Source organism: Bipolaris maydis (assembly GCF_028858645.1).
Source record: "Bipolaris maydis strain C4 unplaced genomic scaffold PSV08scaffold_5, whole genome shotgun sequence".
NCBI lineage: Eukaryota > Fungi > Ascomycota > Dothideomycetes > Pleosporales > Pleosporaceae > Bipolaris > Bipolaris maydis.
The window spans coordinates 1,724,377-1,742,741 of NW_027093861.1; the positions used below are offsets into that span (position 1 = coordinate 1,724,377).

General features: G+C 52.7%; 5 protein-coding genes across 5 annotated transcripts; 1 reads left to right on the forward strand and 4 right to left on the reverse strand.

Annotated features, from left to right (window-relative positions):
- Positions 1–174: 174 nt before the first annotated feature.
- PSV08DRAFT_409089 (uncharacterized protein) lies at positions 175–5,092 on the forward strand (the record flags this gene model as incomplete). The annotated part of the gene is made up of 4 exons (XM_014226472.2): positions 175–1,114; positions 1,177–3,792; positions 3,845–4,733; positions 5,046–5,092. The coding sequence occupies exons 1-4, from the start codon at positions 293–295 to the stop codon at positions 5,090–5,092; spliced, it is 4,374 nt and encodes a 1,457-aa protein (XP_014081947.1). The 5' UTR covers positions 175–292.
- Positions 5,074–8,562, reverse strand: PSV08DRAFT_200506 (uncharacterized protein; the record flags this gene model as incomplete). The annotated part of the gene is made up of 2 exons (XM_014226471.2): positions 5,074–8,301; positions 8,357–8,562. 2 exons carry the CDS (start codon positions 8,560–8,562, stop codon positions 5,247–5,249), a joined length of 3,261 nt encoding a protein of 1,086 aa, XP_014081946.1. The 3' UTR covers positions 5,074–5,246.
- A 1,377-nt stretch (positions 8,563–9,939) lies between these two features.
- On the reverse strand, positions 9,940–10,703 carry PSV08DRAFT_289558 (uncharacterized protein). Its single transcript, XM_014226470.2, has 2 exons — positions 10,345–10,703; positions 9,940–10,296 (listed from the first exon to the last, which is right to left on the reverse strand). The coding sequence occupies exons 1-2, from the start codon at positions 10,445–10,447 to the stop codon at positions 10,097–10,099; spliced, it is 303 nt and encodes a 100-aa protein (XP_014081945.1). The 5' UTR covers positions 10,448–10,703; the 3' UTR covers positions 9,940–10,096.
- A 2,514-nt stretch (positions 10,704–13,217) lies between these two features.
- Positions 13,218–14,647, reverse strand: PSV08DRAFT_401092 (uncharacterized protein; the record flags this gene model as incomplete). The annotated part of the gene is made up of 1 exon (XM_014226469.1): positions 13,218–14,647. Exon 1 carries the CDS (start codon positions 14,475–14,477, stop codon positions 13,218–13,220), a length of 1,260 nt encoding a protein of 419 aa, XP_014081944.1. The 5' UTR covers positions 14,478–14,647.
- A 342-nt stretch (positions 14,648–14,989) lies between these two features.
- Positions 14,990–17,907, reverse strand: PSV08DRAFT_388795 (glycosyl hydrolase family 92-domain-containing protein; the record flags this gene model as incomplete). The annotated part of the gene is made up of 6 exons (XM_014226468.2): positions 14,990–16,032; positions 16,088–17,326; positions 17,379–17,411; positions 17,458–17,607; positions 17,693–17,741; positions 17,776–17,907. The coding sequence occupies 6 exons, from the start codon at positions 17,905–17,907 to the stop codon at positions 14,990–14,992; spliced, it is 2,646 nt and encodes an 881-aa protein (XP_014081943.2).
- Positions 17,908–18,365: the final 458 nt, after the last annotated feature.

Genomic DNA, 18,365 nt, shown 5'->3' on the forward strand with positions numbered 1-18,365 from the left:
ATGTAGTTCTTATTGTGCATTCTTAAATAGTGAAATAAGTGAGTGAAACTTTCTCGGCGGTGAGGTGATGTCACTGGTGAAGGCCGACAATAGTACGCACCGGCACACAATCACGCGTCAACGCGTTCGCGTGATTTGCGACCGGGGCCAACCAACCAACGCCTGGGTAGGCCCGCCTTTACCACCATGGTTACTCATTGAATACCACCCATTGCTTGCAATATATATTTCTACTCACCATGGATACAGACTGCTCAGAGCTCACCACCAGTGGACAACGTTGCGTATAGCAATGGCGCAATCTACTACTAAGAGAAAACGCACTCAGACCAGAACGAAGCCGAACAAACGACCTAAATACGTCGATTGTAGCGATCCGAGCAGCGACGACGATTCCAAGCTCTGGGAGGCAGAGTGTATCCTTGAAGAGCGCATTGTCAAAGGAGTTAAGAAATACCATATTAAATGGAAAGGCACCGACCCGAGCACTGGAAGAGCGTGGCCAACTACTTGGGAGCCCGAAGAGAACGCAAACGACGAACTGGTGGCAGATTGGTTGCAGAAGAAAGCGCATGAATCTGGTGGCAGCAGAGGTCGCCCAAGACAACGGACAGAGGCACAGGCATCAAGGCGCATTCGCAACTTGCGGGTCATTGATAGTAGTCCGGAGTCCACTTGCTCTCCGTCCACTCCTTCCCACCACAGAGCCGCCTCAGGAAATCTATCTAGCGCTACGCATTCCCCTGTTGGTGTTGCGGCGGCCCCTGGACCAGTCTTGCGGATTTCACCTCGCATACGTATATGTCGACGTGGACAGAGTTTAGAGCGAGACGAATTCGAGCGCGTCTCTCAAATACCTTTATCACAGCCGCCCTCTACGCAAGAGCCTACGCAAGAAACCACACAGGTGCATAGTCAGGAAACCGATATCGACAGTTTACAGCTCATTTCTGCAAGGCCAGAACCATACTCATCCGGCATTGTTCCCGACTCACAGAGCTCTACTGGTCAAGCCAGCTTTATACCCATCACACAACAGATCGAAGACACCAACCAGCAGAGTACTGACTCTAGCAGAGTGCTGGAAGAAGAGGAAGACATTGCAGACGATTCGGTACGTTCACAATGTCACATGCAACAAGCGGCTTGTTTTACTTTGCTAACGGATATACACAGGGGCTTCTCGAAATCGTCCAAGGAGCGGCGTTGCAGGTCATCTCACCCACGAAGTCAATTCCAGAGACTGTAGCAGACACAACAGTTGTAGATTCACAGAGCCAGCATCAAAGAGTTGCAGCCCCCGGTGCGCTTGAACTTGTGCAAAGCCTTTCACAGGCTGGTCAAGTCACAACCCAAAACCACGGGGAATCTGAAACTGTCGAAGAGACCCATACCGGTGCTTCGCTTCCTACTGGGCAGAACATATCAAGTACTGGTTTACGGCAGGAGCTCCGGGGACACGTTTCTCAGGCACACACATCAACGGAGGCTGTAGAGAACAGTTCACTGGAATTTGTCAACATAGAAGATATTCCTGTATCACCAAGAAACCCGTCTACACTCGGTGACAGCCAGATACCTCAGACTGAAAGACGCGAGGCAAACAGCAATCTTCTACCAATTGCTACTGGTGATTCTGGTGAGGTCACGCAACCTGACGTAGTACAGCAACTCGGTAGTCACGATAATAGCCAGCCGAGCCTAGCCGAGCATCCAATTGTAGACCACGATCAGTCTCCATTCTACTCCCAAAATTTAATCCTTGATTTCACGCAACAAGCACATTCACCAAGGTTAGCTCCCGAGCCAGATTATCGCATTGCCAGGTGTAGTTTGCATCAACCTGCAGGTGTTAGTGCGACGCTAGGAGCCCAAAACAGCCAAGCGCTGCTCACTGGACCAGGTGCTCCAAACAAGACCACTTCAGATCCGTCTTACAACCCGCCACACGAACTAGTAGCATTGCCATTGAACAGTCAGGTCTGCGACAACAATTTGCCCAAACAATCCGTGACATCGAAACCTGCCCACAGCCTGTCACCTGCATCAGAAGCAGACCAGGGACCAAGTTATTGTTTAGAGGAGCGCGAGCAGAACGCGCAAGTCGTGTCTTTAGAAGCTATTCTAAGTACACAAGAAGACACGGTTGACGATATCAGAATCACTATTGAGAAGGATTACGCCGAGGATAGTGCGAACTTAGAATCACGCCACGACTCTTCACAGGAATCACCAGAGCCACCATCTCAGTCCTTGGATCACAGTTCATCTCCGGTCCCACATCCACCAAGCCACTCGGTGAGAACGCAAGAGTCACAAATCCCCCCACAGCCCTACACCCCCGTTCCAACATCATCTGCATCCAGCATGGCGGGTGAAAGCACCGCGGATATTGTCAAGCGACAGTTGGAAGAGGCCTTGGCTAAGCAATTGGCTGAGAATCCTTTCGTCCCCAGGAAACGAGCTAATAGATCATCTACTGGGGCATCTGTCTCAGTAGCTGAGGTTTCAACCACTCCACCTAAGGCGAGCAGATTGCTAAGGGCAGCCGAACAGGAAGGCACACGATCTCCCTCGGCTGTGCCAGACCGCTCGCCAGCCATGCAGGTACCCACCTCGCTAAGGACGGTTGCATACGCTCCTAGTGTACCTCAAGCGGCGTCCCCGCAGGATGAAGCCATGGCCTCAACATCGGGTGCTCATTCAGAAACCGCTGATGCCGATGCCGAAGCTGCGGCAGCCACCGAGTCCGCAGCACCAGATTTACACCCGTCTGCTGGCTCCGAAGACATGGATGTTAGCGATGCAGATGACGAGGACAGTGAGAGCCTCTTGAATGATGATCTGCAGCTTGGACAGCAAGAGTTCATCGTACCTTTGTTTATCCAAGGCCGACAAAGTGACATGTACTCTCAGCATATTGCACTCAAGAAGGATACTTTGGAGAAATTTCTTGAGGACCCCCACAGCGTGGAGCCAATTTCGCAAGTGGAAGAGATTCTGACATACCTCCGCGCAATAGAAACACACGTCGACTTGGTCTTTGCCGAGGCTGGGTCTGGGCTCTTGAACGATGAAATGTCAATGACACAAGCTGCACATGCCGCACAATTTGGCATGGAAAACTCGACAAAATTCAGGTTTTTGCATAAGCTGTTCCATGATTTACAGGATTCCAACATCCAAAAGCACATCGTGTTGGTCACTGAGAAGGACGACGATGCACTTTTCAACATTCTTGAGACCTTTTGCGAGGCGAAGAACATCAATTATAATATGCCCACTAGAGGTCACCGGACGGATCCGACAGTGCAGGGAGATTTGCAAATCACCATCATTCCGAGCAATGCATCTCCCGTGATACGCCCTGCTGATCTCATCATCTGTCTCGATGGCTTCCAAGACGCGACACAAATCCGCAAGAAGAATTGGGCCAAGTCTCCTGAACGCGAGGTTGTACCAGTAATCCATCTCGTCATTCCTAGGACTGTTGGACACATTGAGCGCTACATCGCGCCGAGTCTGGGCCCATTAGAACGTATGCATACTGTTTTGGCGAGTCTAGCGCACGTTCGCCCAGACATTGGCAAGGCTATTGATGAAAACACACCACGGGACATTGTTTGTGCATCCTTGGTTGCTGAGTGGCTCATGGACACAACAGAGGGCGCAGAGCAAAGCTGGCCAATACCATCTATTGGTAGTATCAAGGATGTCATTGAGTATCAGACGCAACTATCACAGCCCTTGGCGAACTCCCCGGTGCCTGAGCGGATCAAGCGGCCTTTGTTGGTAAGCATTGTCACCAGAAACGATTAGACCAGCATCATTAACATGTGTATAGGACAAAGAAGAGCTTGATCCTTCGAAACGGATGCGATTCACTCCTCAGCCACAACCACTTCAAAGCTCTGGTTCAGATCAGAATAATGAGACCACACGTATCAGCGATTCCATGCCTAGCACTGCAGCATATGAATCCAATCTTCAGAAACGTCTAGCTCAACTGGAGGAAATGTACCATACTGAGCGCGAAGCACGCAGAGCAGAAGAGAAACGCTTCCGCGAACATGAGGAAGCATGGGACAAGCAACAGACAGTCCACGAGAACCTGGCGCGCGAGTACCGCCTCTTGCTAGGCAAGCAGCAAGCAGCAGAGAAGAAGCTTGAAACCCTACAAAGTAGCAATACTACACTCACCGAACGCCTTAGCACCCGCACCTCTGAACTGCGCGAGCTAGAGAAACAGCTCAAAGAACAACGTGCAATGCACCTCCTCTCCCCAGACGCCCAAATGGTCGAAATAACCAAACTCCGCAAAGACCTCGCAACCGCCCACCAGGAAAAAGAAAAGGCAATAAAAAACGCCGCCACAACCGACAACATGCTCGAATACACGCGTACCGCATACCAAGACGCGCAAAAAGCAGCCGCAACAGCAAACGCACGCATCGCCGACCTCGAAGCCCAAGTCGTTAAACTCACTCACGCTGCTTCGGGGCAAGCCGCTAAACTCAAAACTATACATCTCGACCGCAACTACGAGGCCCAAGATCGAAATATCAAGGCGCTGAAAGCGGAGTTGGGCATCGTTATGAAGGCGCTGCAGAACAAAGAAGAGGAGATTACGCGATTGAAGAGTATGGGGAGACCTGGGGTGGGCACGAGGGGCACGAGTGCGACACCTCAGCCCAAGATACGGTCGCGAGCTGGGAGCCCGAGTTTGGCGGGGGGTAGGTTGTCGAATTTGAGGAATGGGTGATTGGCGAATAGGTGTTTTGGAGGGGGGTTGGGTAGTGGAAGGGGTTGATCTGGGGAGGGATTGTGGAGGAATAGAAGCAAGGGCTTCAGGATCATGATGTATATGCTTGAGTTGGAAAATTATTATCTTGTTCTGGACTACAGACTTTTTCCCCCCCCCTTGGCTACTTGTTTCATTGGAAGTATCTGTGATGTGGATGAAACTTAGGCAACTGTTGTGTCTTGTACCTCTCATCCATATAAGGGTCATGGACAAGCTCAATTCATAAGACGAATATTCATAGGCACAAACGGTGAGAACCAAGATGGCATCAAACACAATTTGATCTGATTTGGCTGAGCACAAGGCCCATCACAGCCACACATGTCATAATTCATTCAATAGTACCTAGGGCACTACAAAAGAGAGACCAAGGTCGATCTAACAAAAAAGCACAACAGCACAGACAACAATTTAGTACCAAAACTAACTAACTCTTTCCTCTTTACTTCTCCCTCATAACAGGAGCCGCACCACCAAGCCCAGCCCTAGCCTCGGCATCCTCACGACTAATGACGCGGTGAGCACCAGACCAGATACCCAAGCTACGCTTGACAGCTTTCCAGGACTCAATAGCCGAAATGTAAATGACGACGCAACCAAACGAGACGCCCCACTCCCAGGTGATGGAGGCGTGCTTGAAGACCTTCTTGTTGATGACGGGAAGGTAGACAATAGGGAAGACGACGATAAGGCCGGCCATGACGGCGAAGAAGAGGAAGCGGTTACGCCAAAGGGTGGGGAAGACGGAGAGACCCTTTGGAGCGCCGTGCGAGGAGTTGGGGTACATGTTGAAGAGGGAGCGAGAGAAATGCTTGACTTCCCATGCGGTGACGAGCAGAAGCAAGGTGATAGTTGCGTAAGTGGTTGCGCGAGCGCGGAATGCCACGTCGCAGGTGTCGTTGTAGCCTTCGTTGCAGCCGTGGCCGAGGTCGCCACCGCCAGGGCCGACGTAGGCGACAATGGCGAAGGAGAAGAGACAGAGGGCGCCCATGAAGAAGCCGTAGATGAACTTGTCAGTAATGAGCTCGGCGGAGAAGACACCTTTCTTGTTGTCATGGGGTGGGCGGAACATGCTGTCTTCCTGTGACTCTTCAAGACCGAGACCGATGGCAAGGAAGGACGAGGTGATGAGGTTGACCCAAAGAATCTCAATGGGAGACAGCGGGAAGACCGAGTTGTTGTCCCGATCCTTGAACGCGAGACCGATCAGGAGAAGGATGACCTGGGCAATGTTCGAGATGAGAAGATGCATAAGGAACTTCTGGATGTTGTCAAATAGACGTCGACCTTCTTCAACAGCCTTGACAATGGAAGCGAAGTTATCGTCGGTGAGAACCATCTCAGCGGCATCCTTGGCGACATCAGAACCAGTTCCCATAGCCATGCCGACATTGGCTTGCTTCAGGGCTGGCGAATCGTTGACACCATCACCAGTCATGACACAGAAGCGACCCCTACGGTGGAGGGCCTGAACCATCTTGACCTTGGTCGTTGGGCTACATCTGGCAATGACAAGAGGAAGAGTCTCCATGGCATCGACCTCTGCATCAGTCATTCTATCAAAGTCCTTTGCGACCATGATGGCTGAGTCAGGCGTAAGCTCATCGATGATTTCCACGTCCTTGGCAATGGCTTTGGCAGTACCCGGGTGGTCACCAGTAAGCATGTGAACAGTGATACCGGCAATCTTGCATTCACGAACAGCGCCCTTGGTCTCAAGGCGAGGCGGGTCGTAGATGGCGACGAGACCGAGGTAGTTGAGCTTTGATTCGATGACGTCACGTTCAGAGATGTCGGCATTGGGTTGGAGAGGCTTGTGGGCAATGCAGAGAACACGCAGACCTTGGTTAGCCATGTTTTCAGCGGCTTCGAGGATGTCGGCCTTTTCTTGCTCGGTAACATCAAGGGCCGGCATCATGAACTCAGTTGCACCCTTGGTGTAGACGTCCATGTGGCCAGTGTGGTTGTCCTTGTAGATGACGCTCATTTTCTTAACCTTGGAGTCAAAAGAGAACTCGGTAGCAAGATGGATGTTGGAGGTGGCGAGGACTTGTTCTTTGCCCATGTTGAAGCGGGAAGCAAGGATGTGGAGAGCCACTTCAGTGGGCTCACCATGCGCTGCCCAGATACCCTCCGACACACCCTGTATGATGGCAGTAGGTGGACGGGAGATGGTATCAATGGTAGATGCGTCAGTGTCGCGTTCATCTCCGCTCGTGGCATGGTCGAAAGCAGCTACCTTCTTGTCGCTCGAAGGCTCGATGCGAATCTCGGACGGTGGGATAACCTTTGAGTTGTTGCACAGAGCGATGGTACGCAAGAAGCGGTTGAGGTGGGCGTCTGGCCTGAAGTCATCAATGTTGATGGGCTGGTTGTTCAGAGCGACGTTACCGCTAGTAGGGTTGTGGGGATCAGTGATTGCATCAATAGTGAATGTTCCTGAACCACGCACAAGAGCCGTCTTGGCGACCATGCGACCTTGGGTAAGAGTACCAGTCTTGTCGGAGCAAATGTTGGTAACACCTCCAACAGCTTCAATGGCGGACTGGACTCGGGTGATGACGTTGGCCTTTGCCATGGCCTTGCCACCAACAGCGATGGTAATGGTAAGGACAGCAATGAGCGATTCTGGGATGACAGCGACGGCAACACAGATACCATATATGAGGACCTCACTGTTAACATCCCACTTGCTTGCAGAGAAGACAATGATGGCAAGAAGGATGGCGAGGCCGAATAGTAGAAGAGCAAACTTGCTCAGCGTAATCTGGAGGGGAGTTCCAACAAGACCGAGGATGGTCTTGCCACCGTTGATGAATCGCCTGAAGATGCGGACCGCGAGGCTTGAAGACTCAGGGGCGGCATCCTTCTTCTGGCGAAGCATGGTGGCAATCTTTCCAACCTCAGTGTTCATGCCAGTAGCGACGACGATGCCGTGACAGCGTCCAGAGGTAATCTCACTGCCCGAGAAGGCGAGGTTGGTTCGGTCACCAGTGGCGAGGTCATCGTCGTCGAAGACTTTGAGCGGAGTCTTTTCAACGGGCGCGGATTCTCCAGTGAGGAATGCTTCGTTGGTGTACGCGTTGACACCGTCGATGAGGCGGATATCGGCGGGGACAATGCTACCGACGGAGAGTTGCACAATGTCACCAGGGACAAGGTCCACTGCCTTGACTTTGATGTCGGCAGTGCCGTTGCGGGTGACTGTGGCTTCTGGGGCAGTGAGCTTCTTGAGGGACTCGATGGTCTTCTCAGCTCGGTAGTCCTGCCAGAAGCCGACAACAATGTTGAGGAGGATGACTGCAGTGATGACGCCACCTTCGATGTAGTCGCTAATGCCAAAGCTTATGGCCATGACAATAATGAGCACGAAGGTAAGACTGTTTGAGATTTGCCTTAGCAGAATTTTCCACATGGAAAGCCCTTCAGCTCCCTTAACCTTGTTAGGGCCATAGAGCTGGAGGCGAGATTCCGCTTCAGCGTGAGAGAGTCCATGGCTGGGGTTGTGGTTAGCAGCACTCTTTAGCAGAGACGATTAGAAGTGAGGCCTACTGGACGTCCACTCGCAGTTGCTCTGCAACCTCTTCGGAGGAGAGGGTGTGCGGAGCGTGGAGTGCGGGCGCAGTGTCGCCATCGCTAGGGTGTGGCTGTTGAGGCCTTTGGGTTGGTGCAGCATGCGGTTTCTTTAAACCACATATAGGGGGTTCATCGACGTTGGGAGAAGTCTCCTCGACGTTAGGCAGCACAGTTTCACCCATTCAAGTATATTTGGTAACACTGGTAACGTGTTGGTGGTAGGGAGACCATCTGGAGGGCCATGGCGGGGGCATAGTTATAGGCGGCTCTGGCCTTGTCGCTTGCTCTCCAGGCGATGGCGGGGTTGACGCCGCTAGGCGGGCAGCGTGGGTCGTTCCAAGCGTGGGGATGTCTTGGACGAGCTCATTGAAGGCGCCTCATTATTCGATGCATGGGGATGCGCCCCAGCAGATGGTGCGTTAGCGGGGATGATTACAGCGACATGAGCAGTCAGGTGATGCGTCGGCAAGGCAAACGAAGCCACTGATTTGGCTGTGAATGTTACAGGTGGCATCTCGCAACGAGGCGGACCAGGCGTGACTGCTGGGTGACAAACGATAAGAGGCTTGGCTAGCGGAGTCCAAGAAATTCCGTCGCCGATTTACGGATGCAACTGCGCAGATGGGTGGCTGTCAGCGGCGATGCCACGATGCCCAGACTTCTAGGCTGTTGGCATCGAAACATCCGTGTGTACCAAACAAGTTGGCCTGCAGCTTGACTTTCGCGCGAAGATGCCGACCCTGTCCGTTGTTGTTGAGCCCCTACACGTGCATGCGAACCGGTTGAGTGCTGCAATGACGTTGTGCAAGCAAGCACTTTGTCCGTCCGTCTGTTTGTCTGTCTGTCTGGGTCTGTCGACGCTGCGAGCAGCCTGTACGCCTACATGATGCGAGGGTAAGCAAGCAATATATCCACAGCCCGTGTGCACAGTGTGCTAGCTGCTGACTGCCACACGCTCGCCACACACCAACAGGCTTGTCGGTTGGCTAAGGCGGGGAATGGCGAATCAAGCCTGTGGCAAGCCGTCGCAGCCAGAAGTAGACCCGCAGCGTACTCTTGCCTCTGCACAGCGATGGTGCACAGCCGCGGGGGATGCAACTGCAACCGCTGGGGAACTCATCGCGCGGCCGGATACGTCGAGGGCGGTCGCGGACAAGTGGCCGATGAATGCGGATGCGGGGAGAGTGGTGCCATGCTCAGCTGTTGAGCCAAGCAATAGCATTGGCAGCGTCGAGACAGGAAGGTGAGCACGCCAGAGGCTCAGATCGACCGGAAAACGTCTTGCGGCTCCGTAAAGGTCGGGGCGTTGTTGCAAGGCTTGAGGCTTGGGAGTGGGAGGCTTGGGAGCTGGTGAGGGATAGGGCTACACCATATCCCCGGGTCACGTGCGTGGGGATGCGGCGCTCGAGGCCCTGTGCGGATCCAACAGCTGGCGGGTGGGGGGTCGCCGTTGTCGCTCCCCGCACATTCTTAAACACACTGGTGGGCTCCAACCTCCGCTGTGGTCCATCGCACTCCCTCGCACACCATCGACAACACGGTCATGTAAATGCAAAGAGAAAAAAACCAATCGCTTTTAATTGCAGCACAAGTATCAGAGAGCACGCCAAAACAAGCCCACCACATACTGCCCGTCATATGCACCCATCTGTGTGCATTACGCTAAATGTCACTCATAACGCCCTTTGTAAAACACATGCTCAGCCTCGCGCCTCCTCAAATCGTTCGTAACGACTCGGCCTCTGACATGCCCGAACTCGACGAACGCCTGGGCGCAAGCTGGCAGTCGGCCTCGGCGAGCGCGGCCTGCATTGAGAAGCCAAAGGTCGCGGCCAGGTACTGCGCATAACGCATGCGGTACGCCTGTGCTGGATCTTGTCGGGGCTTGTGCAGCTCCTTCTTCTCTAATGATAGACCTGCGGGACAGATTAGACTGAGGCTTTAGTACGATTGATCAAATATACCCGATGCGGGATGGAGAACTATTGAGGGCGTCGTTGTAGGTGACAAGGTAGGTGAAGACGAAGCAGACGAAGAAGCGGACGAGTTGAATGGAAGAGCAGGCATGATGATTATAATGATGTGCGGTGCTAAACTTGATAGACGAAGATTGTGTGGATGGATAAAAGGTGCCAAGTGCTTGTGGTATGCAGCGGCCGATTTGGGAAGTATAGTCGAGGCGAGTTGGAGGTTTGTATGAGGATAGTTCTCTGGCGTCGATCCCGTCTTGCAACGAGTTTAGAGTAAACTCTGGATTGGTGCTAAGCTTGCTGATGTTTTGCTGCTTCGAGAGAGCGAGGGCAGCACATGGCGGCTTTATACGCTGCGCACGTCAGCATTGCCCGAGGGAGGATCGAATGACCTTGGGGCCCATCACGATCGGGCACACTCACCGCACAATCAGAAACAAGACAGCCCGCACCGTCACGACAAGTTCCACACATGAGATGCACCGATGCATGCACCACCTCCAGCCCCGGGCCAATGCAATACCCTCGAGGGGGAGCAGATTGTTTCCTAGTACAGAAACGTGGTACACGCCGGATAGGCCAGCCAGCCATGCGCCATTTTTTTCCCATGTTACCCCTGGCCCGTAGCGCTTCCCCAGGTTTTTTTTTCCTTCACATTTTCTGCTTGCCCGTTTGAGCGGTGTGGTCGGGCATGAGCGCCAGGCTATTTTGAGCCGTATGCATCCGTGTCATACATGTCCCCTTGCTTGAAGCAAATACCTCTCGCTCGCCCGCCAGCCTTGCCCTTTGAAAAAAGCTGCTGCGTGCGTTGCGCCGAGGAACACAAGAGGAGTTCGTGACGCACATGGTTTGATCCAGGCACGCATAGTGGCATCCCATGACGAGCTAAGCCGGTGGTATTGCATATGCCAGCTGCGGAGCACTCGCCACGTTCCGCAAAGGCAGGCAAGACGGCTGTTGAAAAGTTCCCAGATGACACACGCCAATATCCGCTACTCGTCATTCGCCATTCGGGCTCAAAATGAACAATGGACCAACTACCCTTGTTTATAGTGGACCGTCCGTGCATCGTGTAAGACACGGGCTACCTACGCCACAAGTGAGCCCTCTGTGATCACGCATCCGCCCTCGAGCACCGTAATGGTTGCCCTCGCCAGCTCATGCTACAGCTGCAATCTTTGCTGGCGGCGAGCTCAGGCACCAGCTAGCTATCTGTCAACAACCACGTTGCTGGAAAAGGCCCTTTGAGGCGTCTAGGTGCGCATCAGCGACTCGCACGTACTACTATGGGGCCTTATGCAAGAAGAACGGGGAGACCTTTTCTAGACTTGCCATAATCTGCAGCTAGAACGTCCGGTTTTGACGACTGAACCGCAAGAAGCCGCAGCCAAGAGGCCTTTTGCCGCGAAGCTGTTTATGCTGCCTGCATCTTGTTACTTTACTCTGCTCTACCTTGTACCATGGGCAACATGGAAGATCCAGCCCCTTGCTGTCGCGTACTATGATGCCATTTCCGCAAACCATGACAGTCCAGAAGCCTCGTCTGACGTACGACCAACCAGTCTAGCCCGGCAAAGAAACGTCACGATGTCTGTGTTTGCCAGCGAATTCCAAACACGTTCCGTGCGCATTACGCCTCATGTCATGAGGACCGCGACGATCGATGGCTGAGTGGAGGGGCTGTACGCTAAGCGAGACCAAACAGTGCGGGGCCGGCTGGTGGAATCGGATGGCTCGGCTGAAACCCGTCATAGCATGTCGACACCAACATTGGCATGCATCCGGCACGCATCGTGTTATCAGTAGTCTGGCCATTCATCGTGAACTCTTCCTCCACCCTTGATTGCATCCCTGACGCGCAGCTGGGCCTATCATCCTCAGCACCGGAATTCGACCCAATCCGTCCGGTGAGCTCGTTGCATCGCGCGACTTTCTCAAACAGCATCCACATTCACCACCCAGGCCATGTGGAGCCTGTCGATCCGTTCCAGTCGACTCTAAAGCAACGTCACTTATTGACCCTTTTTCGCCATGAATACGGCATTTGTGGTTCGGAACATGTGGATTGCTAAATCATTTATCCCTCACCGCTTTACCGCAACTTTATCTCTTGGTCATGCAGTAGCTTGGACCCGCACGTTTGTCTTTTTTGAATTGTTGAAATTACATGGACATGCAAGTGTACCTGAAAACGAGCAAGGTATGGCTCCTGCTAATCTGCCGCGCTTTGCAATAGCCCCCCGCCCCGCCCTAGCTTGACGTCTTGTCTTGTGCAGATCAACAAACTACAGGGTCGAGAAGACATTCTTGTTTCTGATGTTCTTCTACCAAGGACTTTACTATGACACCCCTCGTCTACCCCCCCTGTAATGCTCCAACCAGTATCGCGCGAGGCATTTACCAGACGACTAAGTTCTTGCGATCTACACCTACAACAGTAAGTACCGAGAAAAATAAAACAGGAAAATATACCACGCAGAACAGCCTCAAATCAAAAGACCCGCATGCCATTTCTATCCAGTCTGTGATGCTATCACGCTACCTGAGCGATTTTACATGAGACAATTCCCACAATCAATCTAATCATCTACAGTGACTGCTACGCCTGTAGCTGCGTGAATACACTTTCCCATAATACACAAGTGGATGTCCTCATATGCGCTGATGGCTGCAAAGAGACTTGTCGGACAAATGGCCACTAAGAAGAAATGCCGCTCTCACGAGATGTCACACATCTGCGAGCGGAGTATGATCGACTCCGACGCAAGGGGGATTTCCCCAACCCAGCCCAGCTCTACCACCGGAACCCCCGCACAGCATCGTGATGCCGACGAAGCTAGCACCTATCCATCAATACCCCCTTGGGCCTATTCGCGCCATGGCCCCGGCACCACCAGCCCATCAATCAGCTCGTCTTCGATGTCCCAAACCTCCTGCTGCGACAACCACTGCGTCCGGCAAAACGGACAATCCTTATTGCCATCCGGCCGATTCACAAACCACTGCCTCAGACACGCCCGCCCAATAAGATGCATACATCCCGGTACACCCGAAATCTGCACGCACTCGTGCGTCTCTGACGGCGGCTCCAGACAAATGGGACACTCTGTATTCGGCGGCTGATCCACAACAGCCGCAGACAGGGCCTGCGTATACCGCTGCATGAAGACGTCCGCAACCATTTTACTAACCACCGGATCGCCATACAGGAACGCGTTACGCATGCTTCGCTCGACGGCAACACCACTCCTATCGGGTTCCGGGCTCATCTCATCATCTGCATCGTCCTGCTCTGCACTCGCATCATCATCCGAATTGTCCCTCCCATACGTATTCCCACCCCGACGATGCCCGTAGATTCCACGATGCACATGAGGCACGTGATGCGCATGCCCTCCAATCGCCTCTTCCTCCTCCTCCATATTCTCATCCCCATCTTCCTGAGCACCCGCATACACATCCTCCCCAGTATCCCCCCTCCCCTCAAACCTCTCATCCCTATTCCTCCCCCGAAACTCATGATTCACCCCCGCCGCCCGCCCTGCCTGCCCGTGCCACCCCCCTTGCCCATGGTGCTCCGCTCGGTGCGTAAACGATGCAAGCACGCCGCTCGGTCCAGACAGCGTAGCCGTAATCGACGTAGTATACACAATGCCACTACGCGGCGTGGGGGTAAGATAGTTAATGCTACTACGATCCGCCGGCGGAGGACCAAGCAGCGGTCCTTCTTCTAGATCTGCGTCGTATTGTTCGTCCCATCGCCCTTCTTCTTCTTCTTGCCGCTGATGACCACCCTGCTCTACGTCTTCTTCCATGTTCCTACCGTCTTCCCCGATGCTCGACTCTTCTGATACGTTGGACGAGTCGCCTTCAAACCCGCTACATGTATCCCCAGATACATCGCCTTCTTCTGCCTCACTCAGCTGGATCGTACTGCCACCAGTGTTCTCGCGCTCGCCGCGCCGCCCCGCGTGCCAAGCTTCCACTTCAGAGTCGTACGCGAAGCCGTAGCCATTGTTTGGCCGCACATAGTCGTAGTCGGAGCTTGAGCATGTTTCTGCACCTGAGTCTGAGTCTGGTTCTGCATGGGGGGTTGGTCCGGCGTGGCCAGGGTTGGGAGGAGACATACTTTTAGGAAATTATTGGTAGGTTTGTTTCGTGTAACCTTTTTTCTTCTTCTCTCTCTTTTCTTGATCCTGATTTGCTCGGTGTGAGTTGTATGTGTTCGATGCACTTTGGTGTGTTGTAAGTATAAAATCATCTTGAGAGAGTTTTCTTCGTATGGAATATATAGTAGGGGTTGAGGAAACTGTTGTTGTTGAAACAGTGTAGGGAGAAGGTGAGCGCTCGACTTTGTTACTGTACAAATTTATGGTGTGGGAGGTTTGATGGGTGTCGATTCACTCTTTGCACAAGAATCGTTGTGTGCGAAGGATGGTGTTTGGTGCTAACGTGGTGAACTGTAGTAATCACCGTAGTATGCGATATAGATGGAGATGGAAAATTGCGGATACGGACGGAACATTATCTTTCCATTCTTAGGAACCTCACAAACACTTCATGTTGTACTATATATACTTGTAGCATGTATTCCACCCAAGCAAGCTACAAAAAAAGCATACTACATCCCCCCCCCCACTCAACCCCACAGATCCTGCATCTCCCAGCGCCTATGCTCTCCCACCCCTGCCCCCGTCGCATTCCCAGCCGGCCCCAAACTCGGCGGCACATCCTCCACACCCGTCCCCCACGCGCTCTCCTGCGGGCCAAGCGTAAGCTCCAAGACGCCTCCCTCTAGAAAAAAGCTATGCTGAATCCAATTCCTCGTATACGGCACCCCATTCAACGTGGCCGACTGAATATAAATATTCTTGTACTCTGGATCAAAGTTGACATTGCGGATCGTTGCCGTCTTCCCCGTGTGGCCATTCTTAATCGACACGGATTCGAAGAAGGGAGGGATGATGAAGTAGACGTCTTGGCCTGCGTTGGGGAAAAACCCCATCATGACGAGGGCTTGGAAGGAGCCCATTGCGCCGCTGTCGTCGTTGCCGGGTATGCCGCCGACGGTGTCGTTGAAGAGCGAGGGGATGTACTGGTGAGCACGCTCGGCCGAGAGTGCCGGGCGGCCCGCGTAGTGATAGAGGAAAAGGGTGAGGAAGGCCTGCTCATCGCCTACGTATAAGATGCCGGATTCATGGAGCCAGTTGAGGCGTGCGGTAAAGAGCTCGTGGCCGCCGAGTGTTGTGATTAGTGTTGCCATGTCGCCCGGTGCGAAGAACGTGTAGAGCCAGACTGGGCCTTCGTACGTTTCGCCGCCCTGCGGGTTGAGATAGCACGATGTGAAGTTTAATAGTGGGGAGCAGAAAATGGGGTCTTGGAGCCCCCATGTGCCGTTTTCGTAGCGTGGCTGCAGGAAGCCTACGAAGCCTGTGTCCGTACCGTTGATGATACTGCGCTGATCGGCTTTGAACATGTTCTTCCAGTTTGCAGAGCGCGACAGATACTTTTGGTAGTCTGCTGTGTGGCCGAGTTCACGGGCTAGTAGGGCAATGGTAAAGTCGTTGTAGGCGTATTCGACTGTGCGTGAGATGGAGCGGGTTTCTGTGCCTATGCCTTCTACATCGGTGTTTTGGGTGGGAATGTAACCGAGTGCCTTCCAGGATACGAGACCGCCTCTGCCTAAACATATCATGTTAGCAATGATTCGGAGAAAGAATCACATATGCAAATGTACCTTCAACATCCCAGTTGATGGGCTCAACTTCTGCGTCCTTGACAACGGCCTCGTACGCCAAATTCCAGTCGACACCGGCAGAGATGTTCTTCAGATAGGCATCTGTAATCACAATGTCTGCATTGGAGCCTCCTTGTGTGAATCCCTTGCAAAGGCTCATTCGGCAATCTGGCAACCATCCTTCATTACGGTAGATATCGAGCAAGCTTCTGATCATCAGTGTCTGGCTGTGCGGGTCTAGTATTGTGAGCAAAGGATGAATCGACCTAAAACTGTCCCAGATGCAGTAGTAGGAGTCATAGTAGGGTTCATCAGACTTCCAGAAGGGGTTCTCGCCAGTGTAGTCTTGCGGACTGATCATTGCTCGGTATACACCGCTCCAGAATGACGTGAGGAAGCTTTCGTCCACACCTCCATTCTCAATTGTGATGACGTCTAGTTTAGAGCGCCAGGCAGCGTCAGCAGCTTTGACTACCCCATCAAAGTCGAATGAAGGTATCTCCCGTTCTGCGTTCCCACAAGCCTGGTCCTCGCTGACCAAGCTCACGCCCACCCTGACCAACATCTGGTTGTTCTGGGTGGGTTTCTCGAATTGTACCCAGCCACCTGACGGCCGCTGGCTTGTTGTTTGTCGGCTGTCGTATGGTTCGACATCTAGAACCAGTCTCCTTGTAGTTGCTCGGGTGTTGGACCAAACACCCGCGCGTCTGACTGCAGCGCCATCGAAATCGATACAGAAAAATGACTGATACGTGGTGACGCCGAAAGACGGTTCAAAGCGTCCGCGGCCAGTCATGCGTCCAGTCTTTGCATCTACCGTCATGTTGGCCTGACTACGCGTATTTGGTAAATCCGTGAGCTCTACCAGAATATGCGGGCTTAGTGTCGTGTTTGGTGTCGTGGGTGTTTCCGGGAATGTTATGCGATACAAAGCCGTGCGATTCGTTACCGTTGTCTCAGTCCTGATATCATTGTTCAAAGTAATGTCAAAATATCCCGGTTTAGCATTTACACTGCCCGCTGTACGGTTGGTCGCTCGCTGGTACTTTGGGTATTTACATTCATTGATGTCATCGTTTGGACATCCAGCTTGTGCAAATATTGGAAAGTTCCCGAGCGATGGTGATCCACCGGTACCGGAGTCGTGCATGTGGGAAAATCCATAAATGGGGTCAGATTCTTCTGATGAGAAGCCTCCTTGGTTCTCTCCTATCACGTCAGGCCCGGCCTTTGCCATTCCTAGCAGAGTCAGCGTGTCGCCATCTACATTTCTTAATAGTGAGATACATACCGAACGGCAGCGTTGCACCAGGAAAAACATGACCTGATTGTGGTTAGTCCCCCATTACAGAGGCTTGCAGCCTACGAACCTCCATTGATTGTTCCAATTAGAGGATTGACATATTCAACTCCCGAGCTCACTTGTGGTGCTGAGTCTTGGTGTGCTTTAACGGACGTTACGAGAAAGCACAGTAATGCTGCTGGGGCATGTTTGGATAGAAAGCGATCAATCATTTTGACTAAACGAAGACAAAAATTTCAAGAAGCCAGGGTTGAGGCGCCCGCTGGACTGGCTTCGCAAGTGTCCTGCCCGCGCTTCCTCACATACTTTATAGCTTCCCTTCGTTATACATGACTTGGCATTTGCACGATACTCCATAGCCATACTACCTACCCCGACGGATTACCTCAATTTTTTTCCTGCATGCAGCCTGTATGACATTCCTGAAAATGGTAACCACCTGACTCTTCGTGGTTGGTACTGCGGTAGGATACCACGTTGGAGTACTGCCGAGCGCGGGGGACCGCGGGGTAGGCATGGCTATCCTTGATCCATGATGTACTGACTAGGAGCGGTGGAGTCCGATTGGTATCATAGGTTGCACGCGGAGTTCTTTTGTGCGAGATGATGGGGACGGACCTGATGTGGAGCAGAGAACCGCACATTAGCCCGAAGTATGACGTCGCCAAGTTACATTCTGTGGTCGGTAGTAGGGAACAAGCATGCCTAGGCCCCAGTACAAAGATGCTTGGTTTCAATATAACGGCTCCAGAGCATCGGTCCGTATATGTACTGACTTCAAAAAATGCGAAAACTATCACGACTCCATTTGGGAATGTAGCAACCATCTCCGTGACGTATGAGGAAAGGTGCTAAACCGCTTATGGAATAGATGAGGAACGCACGCTCTGCAGGTGAAAGCGAACTTGAAAAGTACTTTCAAGCTCACAACCGTCTTCCAGAACATTAACGATGTACTCAGGACGCTCATGCTAT